This window comes from Lasiosphaeria miniovina (assembly GCF_030549165.1).
Source record: "Lasiosphaeria miniovina strain SMH2392-1A chromosome Unknown B0T26scaffold_2, whole genome shotgun sequence".
Classification (NCBI taxonomy): Eukaryota; Fungi; Ascomycota; class Sordariomycetes; order Sordariales; family Lasiosphaeriaceae; genus Lasiosphaeria; species Lasiosphaeria miniovina.
This window is the reverse complement of record NW_026848221.1, coordinates 2,890,794-2,905,084: the sequence shown is the minus strand read 5'-3', so window position 1 is coordinate 2,905,084 and position 14,291 is coordinate 2,890,794. Positions and strand designations below refer to the sequence as shown.

The 14,291-nt window shown below is 55.0% G+C and overlaps 5 protein-coding genes and 1 non-coding gene across 6 annotated transcripts; 4 read left to right on the top strand and 2 right to left on the bottom strand.

The window, feature by feature from the left end:
- Positions 1–1,696: 1,696 nt before the first annotated feature.
- Positions 1,697–3,802, top strand: B0T26DRAFT_672225 (acid phosphatase-domain-containing protein; the record flags this gene model as incomplete). Its single annotated transcript, XM_060439422.1, has 10 exons — positions 1,697–1,786; positions 1,869–1,900; positions 1,985–2,116; positions 2,198–2,311; positions 2,388–2,509; positions 2,568–2,629; positions 2,732–2,780; positions 2,872–3,136; positions 3,213–3,318; positions 3,401–3,802. The coding sequence occupies 10 exons, from the start codon at positions 1,697–1,699 to the stop codon at positions 3,800–3,802; spliced, it is 1,374 nt and encodes a 457-aa protein (XP_060300431.1).
- Positions 3,803–4,748: 946 nt separating this feature from the next.
- B0T26DRAFT_738240 (succinyl-CoA synthetase-like protein) lies at positions 4,749–6,105 on the top strand (the record flags this gene model as incomplete). Its single annotated transcript, XM_060443566.1, has 5 exons — positions 4,749–4,912; positions 5,034–5,062; positions 5,153–5,279; positions 5,347–5,435; positions 5,516–6,105. The coding sequence occupies 5 exons, from the start codon at positions 4,749–4,751 to the stop codon at positions 6,103–6,105; spliced, it is 999 nt and encodes a 332-aa protein (XP_060300430.1).
- A 1,359-nt stretch (positions 6,106–7,464) lies between these two features.
- On the bottom strand, positions 7,465–8,736 carry B0T26DRAFT_139888 (putative ubiquitin carrier protein). The gene is made up of 3 exons (XM_060433394.1): positions 8,259–8,736; positions 7,843–8,117; positions 7,465–7,738 (listed from the first exon to the last, which is right to left on the bottom strand). Exons 1-3 carry the CDS (start codon positions 8,517–8,519, stop codon positions 7,564–7,566), a joined length of 711 nt encoding a protein of 236 aa, XP_060300429.1. The 5' UTR covers positions 8,520–8,736; the 3' UTR covers positions 7,465–7,563.
- Positions 8,737–9,844: 1,108 nt separating this feature from the next.
- Positions 9,845–11,834, top strand: B0T26DRAFT_139858 (P-loop containing nucleoside triphosphate hydrolase protein). Its single transcript, XM_060433393.1, has 4 exons — positions 9,845–10,003; positions 10,057–10,119; positions 10,226–11,035; positions 11,089–11,834. Exons 1-4 carry the CDS (start codon positions 10,001–10,003, stop codon positions 11,593–11,595), a joined length of 1,383 nt encoding a protein of 460 aa, XP_060300428.1. The 5' UTR covers positions 9,845–10,000; the 3' UTR covers positions 11,596–11,834.
- A 152-nt stretch (positions 11,835–11,986) lies between these two features.
- Positions 11,987–12,957, bottom strand: B0T26DRAFT_600466 (uncharacterized protein; the record flags this gene model as incomplete). The annotated part of the gene is made up of 2 exons (XM_060435722.1): positions 11,987–12,674; positions 12,788–12,957. Coding segments are annotated over 2 exons (858 nt in total), but the record flags the coding sequence as incomplete, so codon positions are not given.
- Positions 12,958–13,984: 1,027 nt separating this feature from the next.
- Positions 13,985–14,091, top strand: B0T26DRAFT_t76. Its single transcript has one exon. It is a non-coding gene; the product is annotated as a tRNA-Met (tRNA).
- Positions 14,092–14,291: the final 200 nt, after the last annotated feature.

The following is a 14,291-nucleotide window of genomic DNA, read 5'->3' as shown; positions in this document are numbered from 1 at the left end:
TGGATTTGCTGGCGATGATGCTGGAGATAACGAAACTGACGCAAGGGATCTACTCGGGTAGAGGTGCTCCATAGGGAAATTGCACCTCTTACGGGGCCGTAAAACGACTCCAACACCTTGCCCTTGACCCACCACAGCCTTCTCTGAGAGTTCTGTCGACTGTGGCGGTCCAGGGGACGGCCGTCAGCCAGAAGCTGATGGGCAAAGCTGCTTTAGGTAAGGTGCCTACCTTGGGTAGTTAGGGTTTTAAACGACGTCTGGTCATCTCCGGGGAATCCGAAGAACATGAACATCTCTGCGTCCATGCCACACCTAGGCCCCACTACTGAGCCGGGTGCCACCCCCTGGCGGAGCGCAGGCAAAGGGCGGCCGCCGTCCATCGTGGTGGTCCCGTCTGCCTAGGCTCTAGGTAGGCTGCTGTTGGACACGACTGGAAAGTGCCTAACTGCGAATTAATTAGGTCCAACACAAGGAGGATCGGGAATAGACTTTGCATGATGCGGGCTGTTTCACACACATCGCCAAGGTTCTTACCGCATTTACCTTCCGTGGGTGGTGGTTCCGGGCGGGTGCAAACATTAATCCGCTTTAGCTTTGGAGCTAAGCACGGCCCTGCTAGGCGACGGGAGGCAATCAATTCCGCATACCTAGGTGCCTCAGGTACTCACCTGTTCTTAGCGAGATCTCTGGATTGAATGAATGAAAGCCTAAATGTGGGGGGCTTAGGTGCTGACTGATTAACGCCCTTTTAGTCAAACCGTGGTTACGAGGCCGGAGGTAAGACGTTTATCGCTCTTAATTCTTACCGAGGAGGCGGCGCGGTATAACGTGAGCCTCGAAGTGCGTGGCGGGGCTATCGGCTGAGCCTCTATCGTGGGCGTAAGCGCGCCGCTGACTAAATCGAAAAATGCAGCCAGTGTAACCATTCGTATAATTAGTCTCGTAAACAGAGGCTGCCTGGGTGTATTTGATACCCAACCCGTAGTAAGAATAGCAGCCCATCAGCCGTGTGAAACAAGTACTGAATAAGGTGACGCGAGAGGCGACCTCAACCTAGCGCTCGCTCTGCTAAAATGAATACCCTCTCAGATAATTACGAGAGGAATGATTTGCAAAATCTGTAACGGCCCATTGCGGCTGCGCTCGGCTGCAACTGAAGGCTTGGCACCTAAAACGAGACTGAGATGATTGCGCCATCTTCACAAGCCTGCAGAGGTCTGACTGCTGAGACGAGACCAAGGTGGGTACTGGGTATACCGTCTTCCTAGGCGCCGGACAGACGTTTCCAGGGCCGCACAAAAGGTCTTTGGGTTTTATCCCCTGCTTCCCCTTAGACCTCGTCTCCTGGATTCCACCGCCCTGAGACTGAATTGGAATCATTTGGCATGAAGGTCCTGCCACGGAGTCGTGTCATGATGGGCGGTGGTGGGTTGGGCCCTTCGGGGCCTGGTGCTCCAAAGCAGTCAAGAATGTGGCCGCACTTAGGTAATTACTTCCTATATAAATATAAATTTGGCGCATCTTCCTGGGCATAATTTAGTTGAGACTTGTTGATCAAGCCACCAAAGCCTCCCTGTGCATCGGTCTCGCTCTTGGAACCTTGATATACCTACAGCCTGTCTGAGCCGGCACTCGACGGAACAATTGCTCGTGCCTTCTTCTTTCCCAAAGACGCTCGGGTTTAACATAATTAAAAATGGCGAGCCGTTGGCAACCTGCTCCTGTTATTCCCAACATTACGTCATCGTCGAGGTCGCGAGATCCACCTCCTTTCATTCCGCCAGAGGTGAGCTCTGCACTGAGATGAACTCTTACACTCGCCATCGAACCCACTCCTTGATCTAGGGCTGATTAGGTTGCTACGACAGTTGTTTCCCAAGGTTGTCGGAATAGATCTCGAGTGAGTTGGCTCACCTTTTTTATCTCCTGCACCCACCTCTGGTTACCTGTGTACCTGTCTACCTTGCTGACCGGGCACCAAAAGCGGCACTTTTTGGACCAATTGGCTCAACAAGGACGAGGTTGGAATCAGGGGGCAGGTTACGCAGGAACAGAGAGACAACCTTGAGCATTACATAACCCCAGACGGGGCAACACAGCAAGTTCGGGACAAAACGTAAGTCCCTACCTACATACCCATACAAGAACAGCACTGTGGCAGTTAATAACTAGGTTTGCTGGCATGCACGACGAACAGGAATCCGAAACGCATGTTTGTCAACATGTCGTACCACATGCCTCAAATCATCAGGGACCTCAAAAACAACGGGGTGAAAATCGCTATTGTGTCGAAAAACACAAGCAAGGACCTGTGAGTAGCTTGCTGTGTTAGAACCTAGGTACTGCTCGCGTTTCTAGCAGAGTGGTTAACTTACGTAACTACCTAGAACCGACCGAGCATTGTACTACTTCAATATGGCCGACCCATCGCACATTCAGCCACTGAGAGAGCAAGAGGCGAGAAACATAAAGATGATTAGCCAGGTTGACTACAACGAAGTCTATGACGGTAAGCGATGTCATTGTTTAGAACTGCAAGTTAAGATGCTAATATTGGCAGTTACCAGAATCAAAGCAGGTCCATTTTGCGAAGATTAAAGGCTGGAGCGGAGCCAGCTACGACCAGATGGTAATGACGCTCCCTTATTTTAATGAATTAAAACATTAGCCAAGAAGATTGGAGATGAGACGTCACCTTACTAACCTAACTGTAAATTATCCTCAACATTAGCTTTTCTTCGACGACCAACCTGTCAACATGGATGTCGAGCTATGGCAGGGTAACTATATGCCCCGTCGTCCCTCGTCAGACGCAACGCGTCTGGGCCAAAAAGACATTAATACTGACCTGTAGTGTTGCGTGATCAATAGGCGTCACGTTCTTCAAGGTTTCTGATCCAACCCATGGCTTGTCGTATATCGACTATCTGCAAGGACTCGAGCTCTGGCGCCGAAACAGGGACATCAGGCACAAGATACCGATGATGCTTGGTCAAGACTCTAATGTCGGCCACGTTGGCTATGTTGGCTCCGACGCGGCCACTAAGGACCGCTACGCCGCTGGAAAGCGCCGCCTGAAGAGCGGCCGCCCATCGCGATGGGGGCATGCGCTGTATGTTGCCGACGACCCAGACACGTAAGGTTCCCCCTTTCCGTCGTTTCCGCAGACGCTCTCTGCGACGATGGCAGCAGCTTACTACAGATGTAAACAGTGCCTGCGTCTTTTCCATGTGGGGGCGTGAAAGCGATCCAAAGACGAATCACTGGATCTCGGCTGTTTTTGTTCGAGATCGGAAGGCATGGTTGGATTTGCCAAAGGTAATTAAGCAGTCTCTTCCGGACCTAATCATTTTGGCTATCAATACTCGGGTGCTAACGCCGCCTGTTCGAACCTGTCTAGGTCTGGGTGCCGGAATTCAAATCCGTCAAGCAGACGCCAACCAACACGCTGCCGACCGAAGAGGAGGCTGCCAACATCCAGCAGGCCCGCGACGAATTCATCACCAAGACGTACGGTGTCAAAAAGCCCTACGTCCTGTTTTCCAGGCACCACTACATGGACGTATTTAAGGATACCCGGATACCTCAAGGCTCGAGGTTCAACGAGCTGGTGGTGTATCCGCAGATTCAAGACGCACTGTTCTTCTGCGTGCCCATACAAAATCATGCCGGAGACCTCCTCCACGGCCCAACTAGGACCCTCGGCCATCTTAACTACAACAGCAGGTTTCATGATTGGGGAATCAAGAAGAATTCAGAAACCGAAAGAGACTTTTGGGAAAAGGGGGAAGCTTGGGCGTGAATGCAAGCCTGAGTGGGGCTGAAGCCGGGATGCGCCCACCCTGACTAGGCCTGTAGTCGTTGTACATACCCGTATTATCATCATCAGAGGCACTGGCTGGCCCAGTCCCTGCGCCGATAATGTGTATCATAATAAGCTAAGCATAGGCACTGGCTGGTCCAATTGCCGTCAGAGATAACGGAGCAGGTCCTCAGTTTCTTATTTGGTTATGGGAGTGATGGAAAAAAAAAGTGTAAAAAATACACTGGATGCGGGACGCCCAGGATAACGAGCTGTTTTGCATGAGTGACCGTGTGACGGATTGTACCGATAAGAACACATAAGAACATAGGGGCAAACTTGAACCCCTCTTCAAGCACGAATCAGCTTTGGAGACTCGGGATAATAAGCCTACAACTGATTCGAAAGACCTGTCTCGAGCCACAAAAGCCAGACGGCAAGGAAGCTAGCCACAAGCCCGGGTTGATGATGCAGGTTGGAAAGAATTGAAGGGATGGTCTGCGCTAAGCTGACCTAATGTTAGCGCGTGCATGCATAGGCCGTTGCTCCACTGTTGCGCGTGCCGCAGACAGCAAAACGTGGCCAGCCAGAATTCCCACGTGACCCAGCACCTGTTCGGTTGCGGAAGAACTCGGCCTCCTGATGCCCAGGAACTGACTGGGTAAGGAAAAATTGGACCAATGAGCAGCGACAGACCTGCCGTCTGTCGAAGCCGGTTGTCTTGTTGGCCAGAGGTTGGAGACATTTTCGAGCAGGGAAGCTGCTCTTACTGTTTTGAAGAACATCCGTTGACGCAGCACAGCACCCGACACCGAGCAGCGATTCCCATCTACTCGACATTGGCGAGCTGCATCGCTTGTTCCTCTCTTTCTCTCTCCCTCTAGCCATTTTTTGCGCCCCAGTCGTCTGCATCCGTCAGCCATTGACACGCAGCACCGAAGCGACAATGCAGGCAATCTCCAGACAAACCCGGCCTGCGGGCGCCCTTTTGACGCAGCTTTCGCGGAGAGCCTACACCACGTCGTCGCCCTATTCCCTCACCATCCCCAACCTCCGCATCAATGGCGATACCAAGGTTCTCTTCCAGGGCTTCACTGGCAAGCAGGGAAGGTAAGTCGCTCTACTGCCCGGCGTCGGCCCTTGCGCCCGCTTATCGCACGTTTTGTGACTCGGCGCGATGCATCCGGGCGTTCGGATCTAACGCGATATACTGACACTGTTTTGCCTACAGCTTTCACGCGCAGCAGGCGATTGACTACGGTAAATCCAATTCTACCCCATCACCCATGACAATACACACCGAGGCGCTGTGGTCGAGGGAGGATTGGCTCTGACGCATTCGTTGTCTAGGAACCAAGGTTGTTGGAGGCACAAATCCCAAGAAGGCCGGCTCAACGCATCTCGGCCTTCCCGTCTTCGCCAATGTCACCGAGGCCGTGAAGGCGACCGGCGCAACCGCAACTGCCATCTTCGTCCCGTAAGCTCTGCCCCCCCTGAAATCTGACCCATTAGCCGATGTGCGCTAACGAAATCCCGACCCGTAGTCCCCCAGTGGCCGCTGCCGGTATCGAAGAGGCCATCGCCGCCGAAATCCCCCTCGTTGTGTGTATCACAGAAGGAATCCCCCAGCATGGTTAGTGTTTGGCATATACAGTGCTGCGGTGGATTACACCGTGCGGGAGGGAGCAGCCCCTTTTCTGACAAGATATGCAGACATGGTCCGCATCACATCGATTCTCAAGTCGCAGTCCAAGACGCGCCTCGTAGGCCCTAACTGCCCGGGAATCATCGCCCCCGGCCTGTGCAAGATTGGCATCATGCCCGGCTTCATCCACAAGCGCGGCCGCATTGGCATCGTCAGCAGATCAGGCACCCTCACCTACGAGGCTGTCAACCAGACCACCCAGGCCGGCCTCGGCCAGTCCTTGGTCGTCGGCATTGGTGGCGACCCTTTCAGCGGCACCAACTTCATCGACTGCCTCAAGGTGTTCCTGGAGGATGAGGAGACGGACGGTATCATCATGATTGGCGAGATTGGCGGCTCCGCCGAGGAGGAGGCGGCCGACTTCCTCAAGACCTACAACACCGTCAATGGCGGCAAGCCCGTTGTGTCCTTCATCGCCGGCATCTCCGCCCCCCCCGGCCGCCGCATGGGCCACGCTGGCGCCATCGTCTCGGGCGGCAAGGGCGACGCCAACTCCAAGATCAAGGCTCTCGAATCTGCTGGTGTCGTTGTTGAGCGGTCACCCGCCAGCCTGGGCAAGGCTCTGCGTGACGAGTTCGTCAGGCGGGATCTTCTCTAAGCCGACGCAATATTTTGTCACGGCTGAATAATAGGTTTCGGGCGGCAGCTTCTGTACATGTCCTTTGATGTTTTCTGCTTCCCTTGTAGCGTGTATATGGGGTGCGGGCCGAGACGTTTGTGTGTCTGTAGGAGGGAGAGAGAGAGAGAGAGAGCGCGAACTTTAGACCATTTTCCGGGAGGGGCACGGCGAACTCGAGGATGCTGGACAGGCCAACCTTGGTGACCCCTGACTGTTTGTTCATTATCATCATACTGCGGGGAATCTCGATAGACTGGAGGGAAATCGGCGGTCTGGCAAAATACGTCGTGTGCATTGCGACCCCCCTTTTCTTTGTTTTATACTTGACCTTGCATATTCCTGTCCTAATTGAAGCGGTGAAGGGGGGTTCGCCCCTTTGGCTACTTTGACATTTACAATTTCTCTTTTCTTGGGCCATAAAAGTGTCCAGCGATGAGTGAACAAGTAAGCTTATGTAGGGTGTATTACAAGTGGGCGGGCTGCTTTCCTAGCCCCTGAGATAGCTCAAGCATAGGAGTCAGCACCCAATTCTGAGCTAACAGATACATGGTGTCACGAATTTTTACAAGTTTCGGAATGAAGAAAATACTACAATTCGTAGATTCTGCTAGGCCGATGGGCCTCAGCAACTCGGAAAGGAAGACCAGTAGAGAACTCCATCCATGCCAATATAGAAAGACATGCTATCTCCTGCCCCGGGCTGTGGTTGTTCGGAACAACAAGAGGGTCAGAGGTAAAAAATGAGGAGAAGAAATTTTAGTTTGGGGGTTTGAGGTTTGGTCTGGACCAGCGAATTAAAAAGCGCTTATGTTGTATGAAAAATTTGGCCTCCCACTTATTTTTCTGAAAGAAAAGCAAAAATGAAGAAACACATACAAACCGATCCTCCACGCCGGGAAGATGTATTAGCCGTCCTGCTCCGTTTCCGTCACGCCGAGAAACGAGAAATGAAAAAAAAAAAAAAACAAGTTGCGGAAAAGAGCTCGCAATCTAGAGACTTGCAAAGTAGCAAAGTTGACGGATGGGGGAAAAAGAAAAAACCAGAAAGAAAATAAGAGAAGAAAAAAAACCCTCCTTATAGGTACGACCATGTATTCTCCCGTAAACTCCTTTCCCGATGCGTGCTATTCCTTCGGATGGGAGAGTAGAGGGGGACAGAGGAGTCCCAACCGTGGTCGGCCCTCCCTGTTCTTTCGCTTCTCGCTCACCTCCGCTGCCCCACCCACCCCGTGGGCTCATCCTCACTTCATCTTGACAAGAGAAAGCCGCCAGGTTATTCTATCCTTATACTTCATCTCTTAGCATGGTGAAACAGTTGGGTATGGTTTTCTTGCCGCGTATTTGAGAAAGATTTCGTAGAACAAAAGTCGTGTGTGGAAAACCGCAGCTACACTTTGCTCTTACCGCCTTCCCGGCCGCGTTCAGAGGTCGATTGTTCTACTGTTCGCCGAGTAGCCGGGCGGTGATATCACCCATGTATGCCTCTTCGAGATCGTAGTCTTCTCCACCGTTGCGGTCTATGCCGACAAAGTTGAACGCTTCGACGACTTGGTCGACATCGAATCCCATGCCGACAAAACGGTCGACCAGAACCCGGCTATACCCTTGGTACCTATACAGCATGGAGAATCAGGCGTCAACGAAGCTCAGCCATAGTCTAGCAGACTGGCAGCGGCAGCCTAGTCGGAGGGAGGAGGAGCCGAGCCGTCTACGTACCTCGAAGGGTCGTCCTTCTTCTCCTCGGCAGCCTTCTGCTTCTCGAACGTCTCGGCGGCGATGTCGCGCCTCGGCGCGCCCGCGTACTTGACAGACCAGTCGTGTGCCTTTTGAGCGAACTGGGCCGGGCTATCCATCAGCATTTTCGCCACCTCGGCGTCTTGAGGGTCCTTGGGGTTCGGCGACTCTAGGAGCATGCGCAGCGAGATCAGTGCCATCTTGATGGTGCCTACGGGCGACCAGCCGGCGCCAAGCGTGTCGAGGCAGATAGCTCCCTAGTTGAGCAAGGACGGTAGTTAGCAACAGAACAGTCTAGTGAAGAGATCGGGTTTTGGAGGTGGGCAGAAAAGGGGGGAGGGGAGCGAGGGGCTGCCGCCGTATCGGGCTGGGCCCGGCTGGAGAGGTCGTCTGCTTACCGTAACACTGCTGACGTTGGGGTGCCAGATCTTGGTGTCGAACTTCATGACGGGCGACTTGAAGGGGTACATCTCCGGAATGACGATGTCGACCTGGAAAGTGCCTCCGGCGTAGGGTGAGTCGGGGGGACCGGGAAATGTGCCCTTGAGATGGGTCAGATTGGCGGGGTCGACAGGGTGCGCGACGACGCCCGAGTTATCCTTGTCATTGTGAATGTCGGCAAGCTCCTTCGCTATCCGACGTTCGCGCGTAGAGGCCATGGTTGCTGACAGCCTTGGGGGAGAAAAAAAGGATGTGGTGGTGGCTTCGTAGTTTCGCTGCTTCGTGAGTCGGTTTGAGACTGGGCTGCGGAAGGAATAGGAGGGCCCGCTAAAGTATGGAGGGGGAGAATTCCGCAGCACACGTAGGTTGGTACGTACCTGATAGGTAAGTTGGTAAGGTAGCTGTGCGGGAGGGGTGGGCCGGGCAACAGCGGAGAACTGGATATTTGGAGAGGGAACAACCTAACCTAATAACACTCTAGGCTGACTTCTGATGCAAGATTTTGGGCAACAGCCTGGGTTGACAATCTAATGGAAAGCCTATCGAAACGGCGGGCCCGACTGGGATGAAACCAGGGCAAGGCAAAACTCAAGTCAAGGTTCCGCCTTTAGGTAAGGTAAGTAAGGCAGTCGGGGCCCAAAGCCTGCAAACCTTAAAGACCGTTTCGCTGACGCTGCCTGAAGATGCAATGTGGTGCCGGGCGGGGAGAAGTCATTCGCAAAAAATGGAAAGGCGGCCGGGATGGAAATGAAACCGCAACAGGTGCTCCGTTCTCGCGGGCGGGAGGGAGGTGCTGGACTACCAACGGCACCGGACTAAATACGGATACGTATGACACACGTACAGGGCTGGGCGGCCTGAGATGGATGGGGTTTACCAACGGGTAGGCTGCCATACAATATGGCGATTGGCGTGAGGCGTTCCGAATTCGAATCTGCTTTTGTTAATGGTACTGTACTGTGCATACCTCTGGTAGGCAATAGGTAGAAGATGGAAGCTCAGCCTTTTCCGACTCTGCCATGCAGCAAGCTGCGTAATCGGCGGTAATTTCTACCATATTATGAGCATTTGGCTGAGACCCGAGAAACGTCCACGTCCACGGCGGTTCTCATGCTCATGCACAAAAGTAGCCGTGCGAAAGGCTTCTTGCCGTCGGCTCCTTCGTCCCGGAGCTGTTTGACGCTGAGCTTTGGAGCGAGCGAGCCGAGCTGCCCGGTATCTCGGCTTGTTATTGGCTGGCGACAAAATGAAGAGCAAGATTCCGGATTCGTGGTAACACTTGCCCGATCTTATTTACATTTCTGGCACTCACTGACTCGGCAGGTTGCGTGAAAGTACGGAATCCAAGGTTCGGGATACCGTAAGATAGGTACCTACCTCTGGCAGTGCCCGAAATCTAAGTCCTTCTAGGTTGGCCCGTCCCTGAGCTTTGGCTTAGGTAATATTTCGTGGTCCGTGCACGGTCGCGCGTCTCGCTGCCGCCTGACGGTGCTGAGCAAAGCGCAGGGCCAACGAAGCTACCAGCTCCTTGCATCTCTGCATCACCCTTCGACTGTGACTGCCATTCATCGCCGATTTCTGCGCGCCATTTGTAGGCGCGGAAAAACAAACCTAGCGTTTGTCATTCGAGCATCGCATATATCCCAGGCGAACAATCGATCGTTTCTCTTAATTTCCGACCGGCGGCTGAGCAGCTAAGATGGTTAGTTGATCAGGCTGAGATCCCACGCCGACATGCTCTAACTTGAACTGCAGGGTCAGAGTCAATCTGGTATGGGCGGAGGAGGCCAAGATGGCCGAGACGAGAAAGACAAAAAGGTTCGTTCTTTCCGAGATGAATGCGCGATACCGATTGAAGCCTGTCGTTGTTGGCTACGGCTTGTGGATTGAACGTCGTCATGCTGACCTCCGCCTGCGATTACAGAAGGACAAGCCCAAGTACGAGCCGCCCCCAAGACCGACGACCCGCATTGGGCGCAAGAAGAAGAAGGCTGGTGGCACCAGCGCTGCTGCGAAGCTGCCGCCCGTCTACCCGACGAGCCGATGCAAGCTCCGGCTGCTGCGCATGCAGCGCATCCACGACCACCTGCTTCTGGAGGAGGAATACGTCGAGAATCAGGAACGCCTGCGCAAAGCCAAGGCGGTCAAGGATAACTCGGCTCCCGCTTCGGAGCTTGAGTCGTCGGATAGAATGGCCGACGAGCGAGGCCGTGTCGATGACATGCGTGGTAGCCCCATGGGAGTCGGCACCCTCGAGGAGATGATCGACGACGACCACGCTATTGTCTCTAGCACAACTGGCCCCGAGTACTACGTCAGCATCATGAGCTTTGTTGACAAGGATCTACTTGAGCCCGGCGCCAGCATCCTGCTTCACCACAAGAGCGTCAGCATTGTCGGCGTTCTTACAGACGACACGGACCCGCTGGTCAGCGTCATGAAGCTAGACAAGGCGCCTACAGAGTCGTACGCCGATATTGGTGGTCTCGAACAACAGATCCAAGAAGTTCGGGAGTCGGTCGAGCTGCCCCTGCTCCACCCGGAGCTCTACGAGGAGATGGGCATCAAGCCGCCAAAGGGTGTCATTCTCTATGGCGCCCCCGGTACCGGAAAGACTCTGCTGGCCAAGGCGGTGGCGAACCAGACCTCGGCGACCTTCCTGCGCATTGTAGGCAGTGAGTTGATCCAGAAGTATCTGGGTGACGGACCGCGGTTGGTTCGCCAGCTGTTCCAGGTAAGCAAGCCTCTTACGGTGACCTGACCGGAAGGGAGTCTGACAGATTACAGGTTGCCGCAGAGAACGCGCCCTCTATTGTGTTTATCGACGAGATCGATGCTATTGGCACGAAGCGTTACGACTCGACCTCTGGCGGCGAGCGTGAAGTGCAGCGAACTATGCTGGAGCTGCTCAACCAGCTGGACGGCTTCGATGACCGTGGAGACGTCAAGGTCATCATGGCGACGAACAAGATCGAAACTCTCGATCCTGCTTTGATCCGCCCCGGCCGTATCGACCGAAAGATTCTGTTCGAAAACCCCGACCAGAACACGAAGCGAAAGATCTTTACGCTCCACACGAGCAAGATGTCGCTCAACGAGGACGTGGATCTCGAGGAGTTCATTGCCCAGAAGGACGACTTGTCGGGTGCCGACATCAAGGCAATCTGTTCCGAGGCCGGTCTGATGGCGCTCCGGGAGCGCAGAATGCGTGTACAGATGGCCGACTTCCGGTCTGCGCGGGAGAGAGTGCTCCGTACCAAGCAGGAAGGCGAGCCTGAGGGCTTGTACTTGTAGTGTACATGTATGACCACGTGTAATAGCTGTTGGGAGGCCAGTTGGGCAGAGGGGTGAGACTGTCGAATAGACAAGGACTTAGCGTCCAGCATTAACTTTGGGACAAGTCCTGTGATGTTTGTGTGATTTTAGTGATTTGTAACTACCCAAACATGTCGCATAGCTAGTAAGAGCACGGCCTTCTGAATACAGCGTCCTAAGCCGAGCAAAATAAAGCCTAATTTCTCAAGGAAAGCAAGTTACATGTTACATCATCAGTCATGGCTCGTCGTGGCTCCAGCTTTCCATGTCCAGCTTGATCTTCCAGCGTCCTCTGTGCACCCTCTTAGTATCTCCCCCTTGTGTATGGAGGCGGCGGGTCGAGTTCGTTTTCACCGTCCCTAGTCCGCACATCTCCTGGCCTTGGCCCTCTGCTCGGCTCGCGTGCAGCACTGCCATCCGCATCACGACGGCCGTCGGCTGCGTTCAGGGCTCTCATCAGCTGCCTAGCGCCCGACGGCCACATGCCCGGCGGGCCCTGCGCGGGCACATCGCCCCTGAGGATCTCGTCGACCGTGACACCCTTTCTGCCGTAAAAGGCGGCGTTGGCGTCGGGGCGCGCCACCACAACGGTGCCGTCGGCCTGCACCCCAGCATAGAAGCCACGGCTCTTCATGTAGCTCCACACGGGCTTAGCCGTGTCGTCGCCGGCGCTGCCGCCCAGCGCAGACTCGAACGACGCGCCCGCCCCGACCGGGCCCGCCGCCAGCCCGATCTCGCCCCCCAGCGACAGCCGCGGCCGCGCGCTGAACGCCCGCACCGCGTCCCGCGTCCGCAGCACGCACACGCAGTCGTAGATGTCTACCCCTGCCATGAACCCCGCCCCCAGCGTGTGCACCACGAACCCCGACGGCGGCGACCACCCCCCGTTCGGCAGCCGCGAGACTACAACCCCTGACCCCCCTGCCCCGGACACGTGCAGCCCCGTCCGGAACGTGGTGAAGATGGCGAGCCCGGCGGCCGTCTGGATCGCCCGTGGCGGGATCTTGACGAGGGCCTTTTGGGACGGCTTCTTGCTGCTGCTGCTGCTGTTGCTGCTGCTACTTCCCTGGGTGGTGTTGGAAGTGTAGAAGCCATCTTCTGTTTCCACGGGCAGTCAGAATCAGCATCTATCTCTTTGCTAGGGGAGGCAAGGGCGACAGATAGGGGGTACTTGCTGCAGAAGGACTGCAGAATGCGCGCCGCCTTGTCGCACTCTAGGTCCATGCTCGACGGCCAGAACGCCTCGGACCCCAGCTTGTTGGCCATCTTGTTGATGGGCGCGCCCGCCTTGACGCTCCACTGGTGCAGGCGCTCGCCGAACGTGGGCTTGTCGGACGGCGACGTGCCTGGCGACGTGCCTGGCGACGGCGATGGCGACCCGCCTGGGGACGGTAACAGGCCGCCTGGAGAACCGCCTAGCGAGGCATGAGACGAGACGGGCCGCGGGGGCTTGGGCGGCGGTATGTCCCCGTGGTCGTAGTCTTCGATGATGCCGAGCTGGGGCGACGGGAGAGACTGGGGAGGCGGCGGGGGGTAGTACGCTTGCCCTGAGCCGGATCCCGTTGGAGATGGGTATGCTGGCTGCTGGGAATACGGTGCGGCGCCGCCCGGCGGACTGAGGTACTGCTGCTGCTGGTAATACGGTGCGGCGCCGCCCGGCGGACTGAGGTACTGCTGCTGCTGCTGCTGTTGGGGCCGATGAGGGTGAGAGTAAGAATGCGAGCGAGAATGCCTCCCCGGTCGCCCCGGACCCGACGAGGCGTCGTGGCCCATGATACTTGCCGTCTCTGCATAGTAATCGGGGTTGGTGCCCCCCAGCGCGGGGATGCGCCCATGTCCGGAAGTCATCTGGGATTCGGAGACGGGCGGATGATCACGGATTAAAATGCGTTGGCCAGATCACAAAGCGCTGTTCGTATGTGGGTATTCTCAAAGGCTCGGAAATGTCGATCATGAAGAAACTGGGAGGGAATATACGGATACTACGGCGTGTTGAAGCACAGCCTCACGAGACGAGGCCACGAAACATGGGGGCAAATATGCTTGTTAGCTGACGCCCCAGGCTGCCAAGCACGGCGTCAAGGAAGGTTCGTGAACCGAGAATAATCATGAGGATTATTTATTTACCTAATAATTGAAGCACGCCGATAAAAGGGTTATGGATAGCACTTATGCTTCGAGAACACTACAAACCCTGGAATTCGTATTGCTAACCATCGAGTTTGCTCCGTATATCTGCTAAAGAATAAATGATGCTGTTGGAAGCAGCACCGCGGGGCAGTGCGCTGATGTCATTGCCGTCTGCGCCGCAGGAAAGTGGGTCCTGGCTTATGTGCCGCAATTCCGAACAATATTTTCATCAGCGACAGGGACCATGGCGCAGCTGGTTAGCGCGCAGGTCTCATATTCTCACATATGATCTGGTTGAACACTAGAGCAATCCTGAGGTCGTGAGTTCGATCCTCACTGGTCCCAATCTTCTTTTTTTGCTTTTCTCCCCCGGACAAAAGGGTGATGTGAATTAATTTTACTCTAGATCAATATCGGATTGCTGTTGGTACCGTAGTAGCTCACGGCTGTAACCCGATTGCTCTCTTTTTGCCTCTTTCCGTAGTCTTGAGAACGTGGGAATTCGCTCTCGCCGGGATGGTACTAAGGCTCTGAGATCGGCGCTA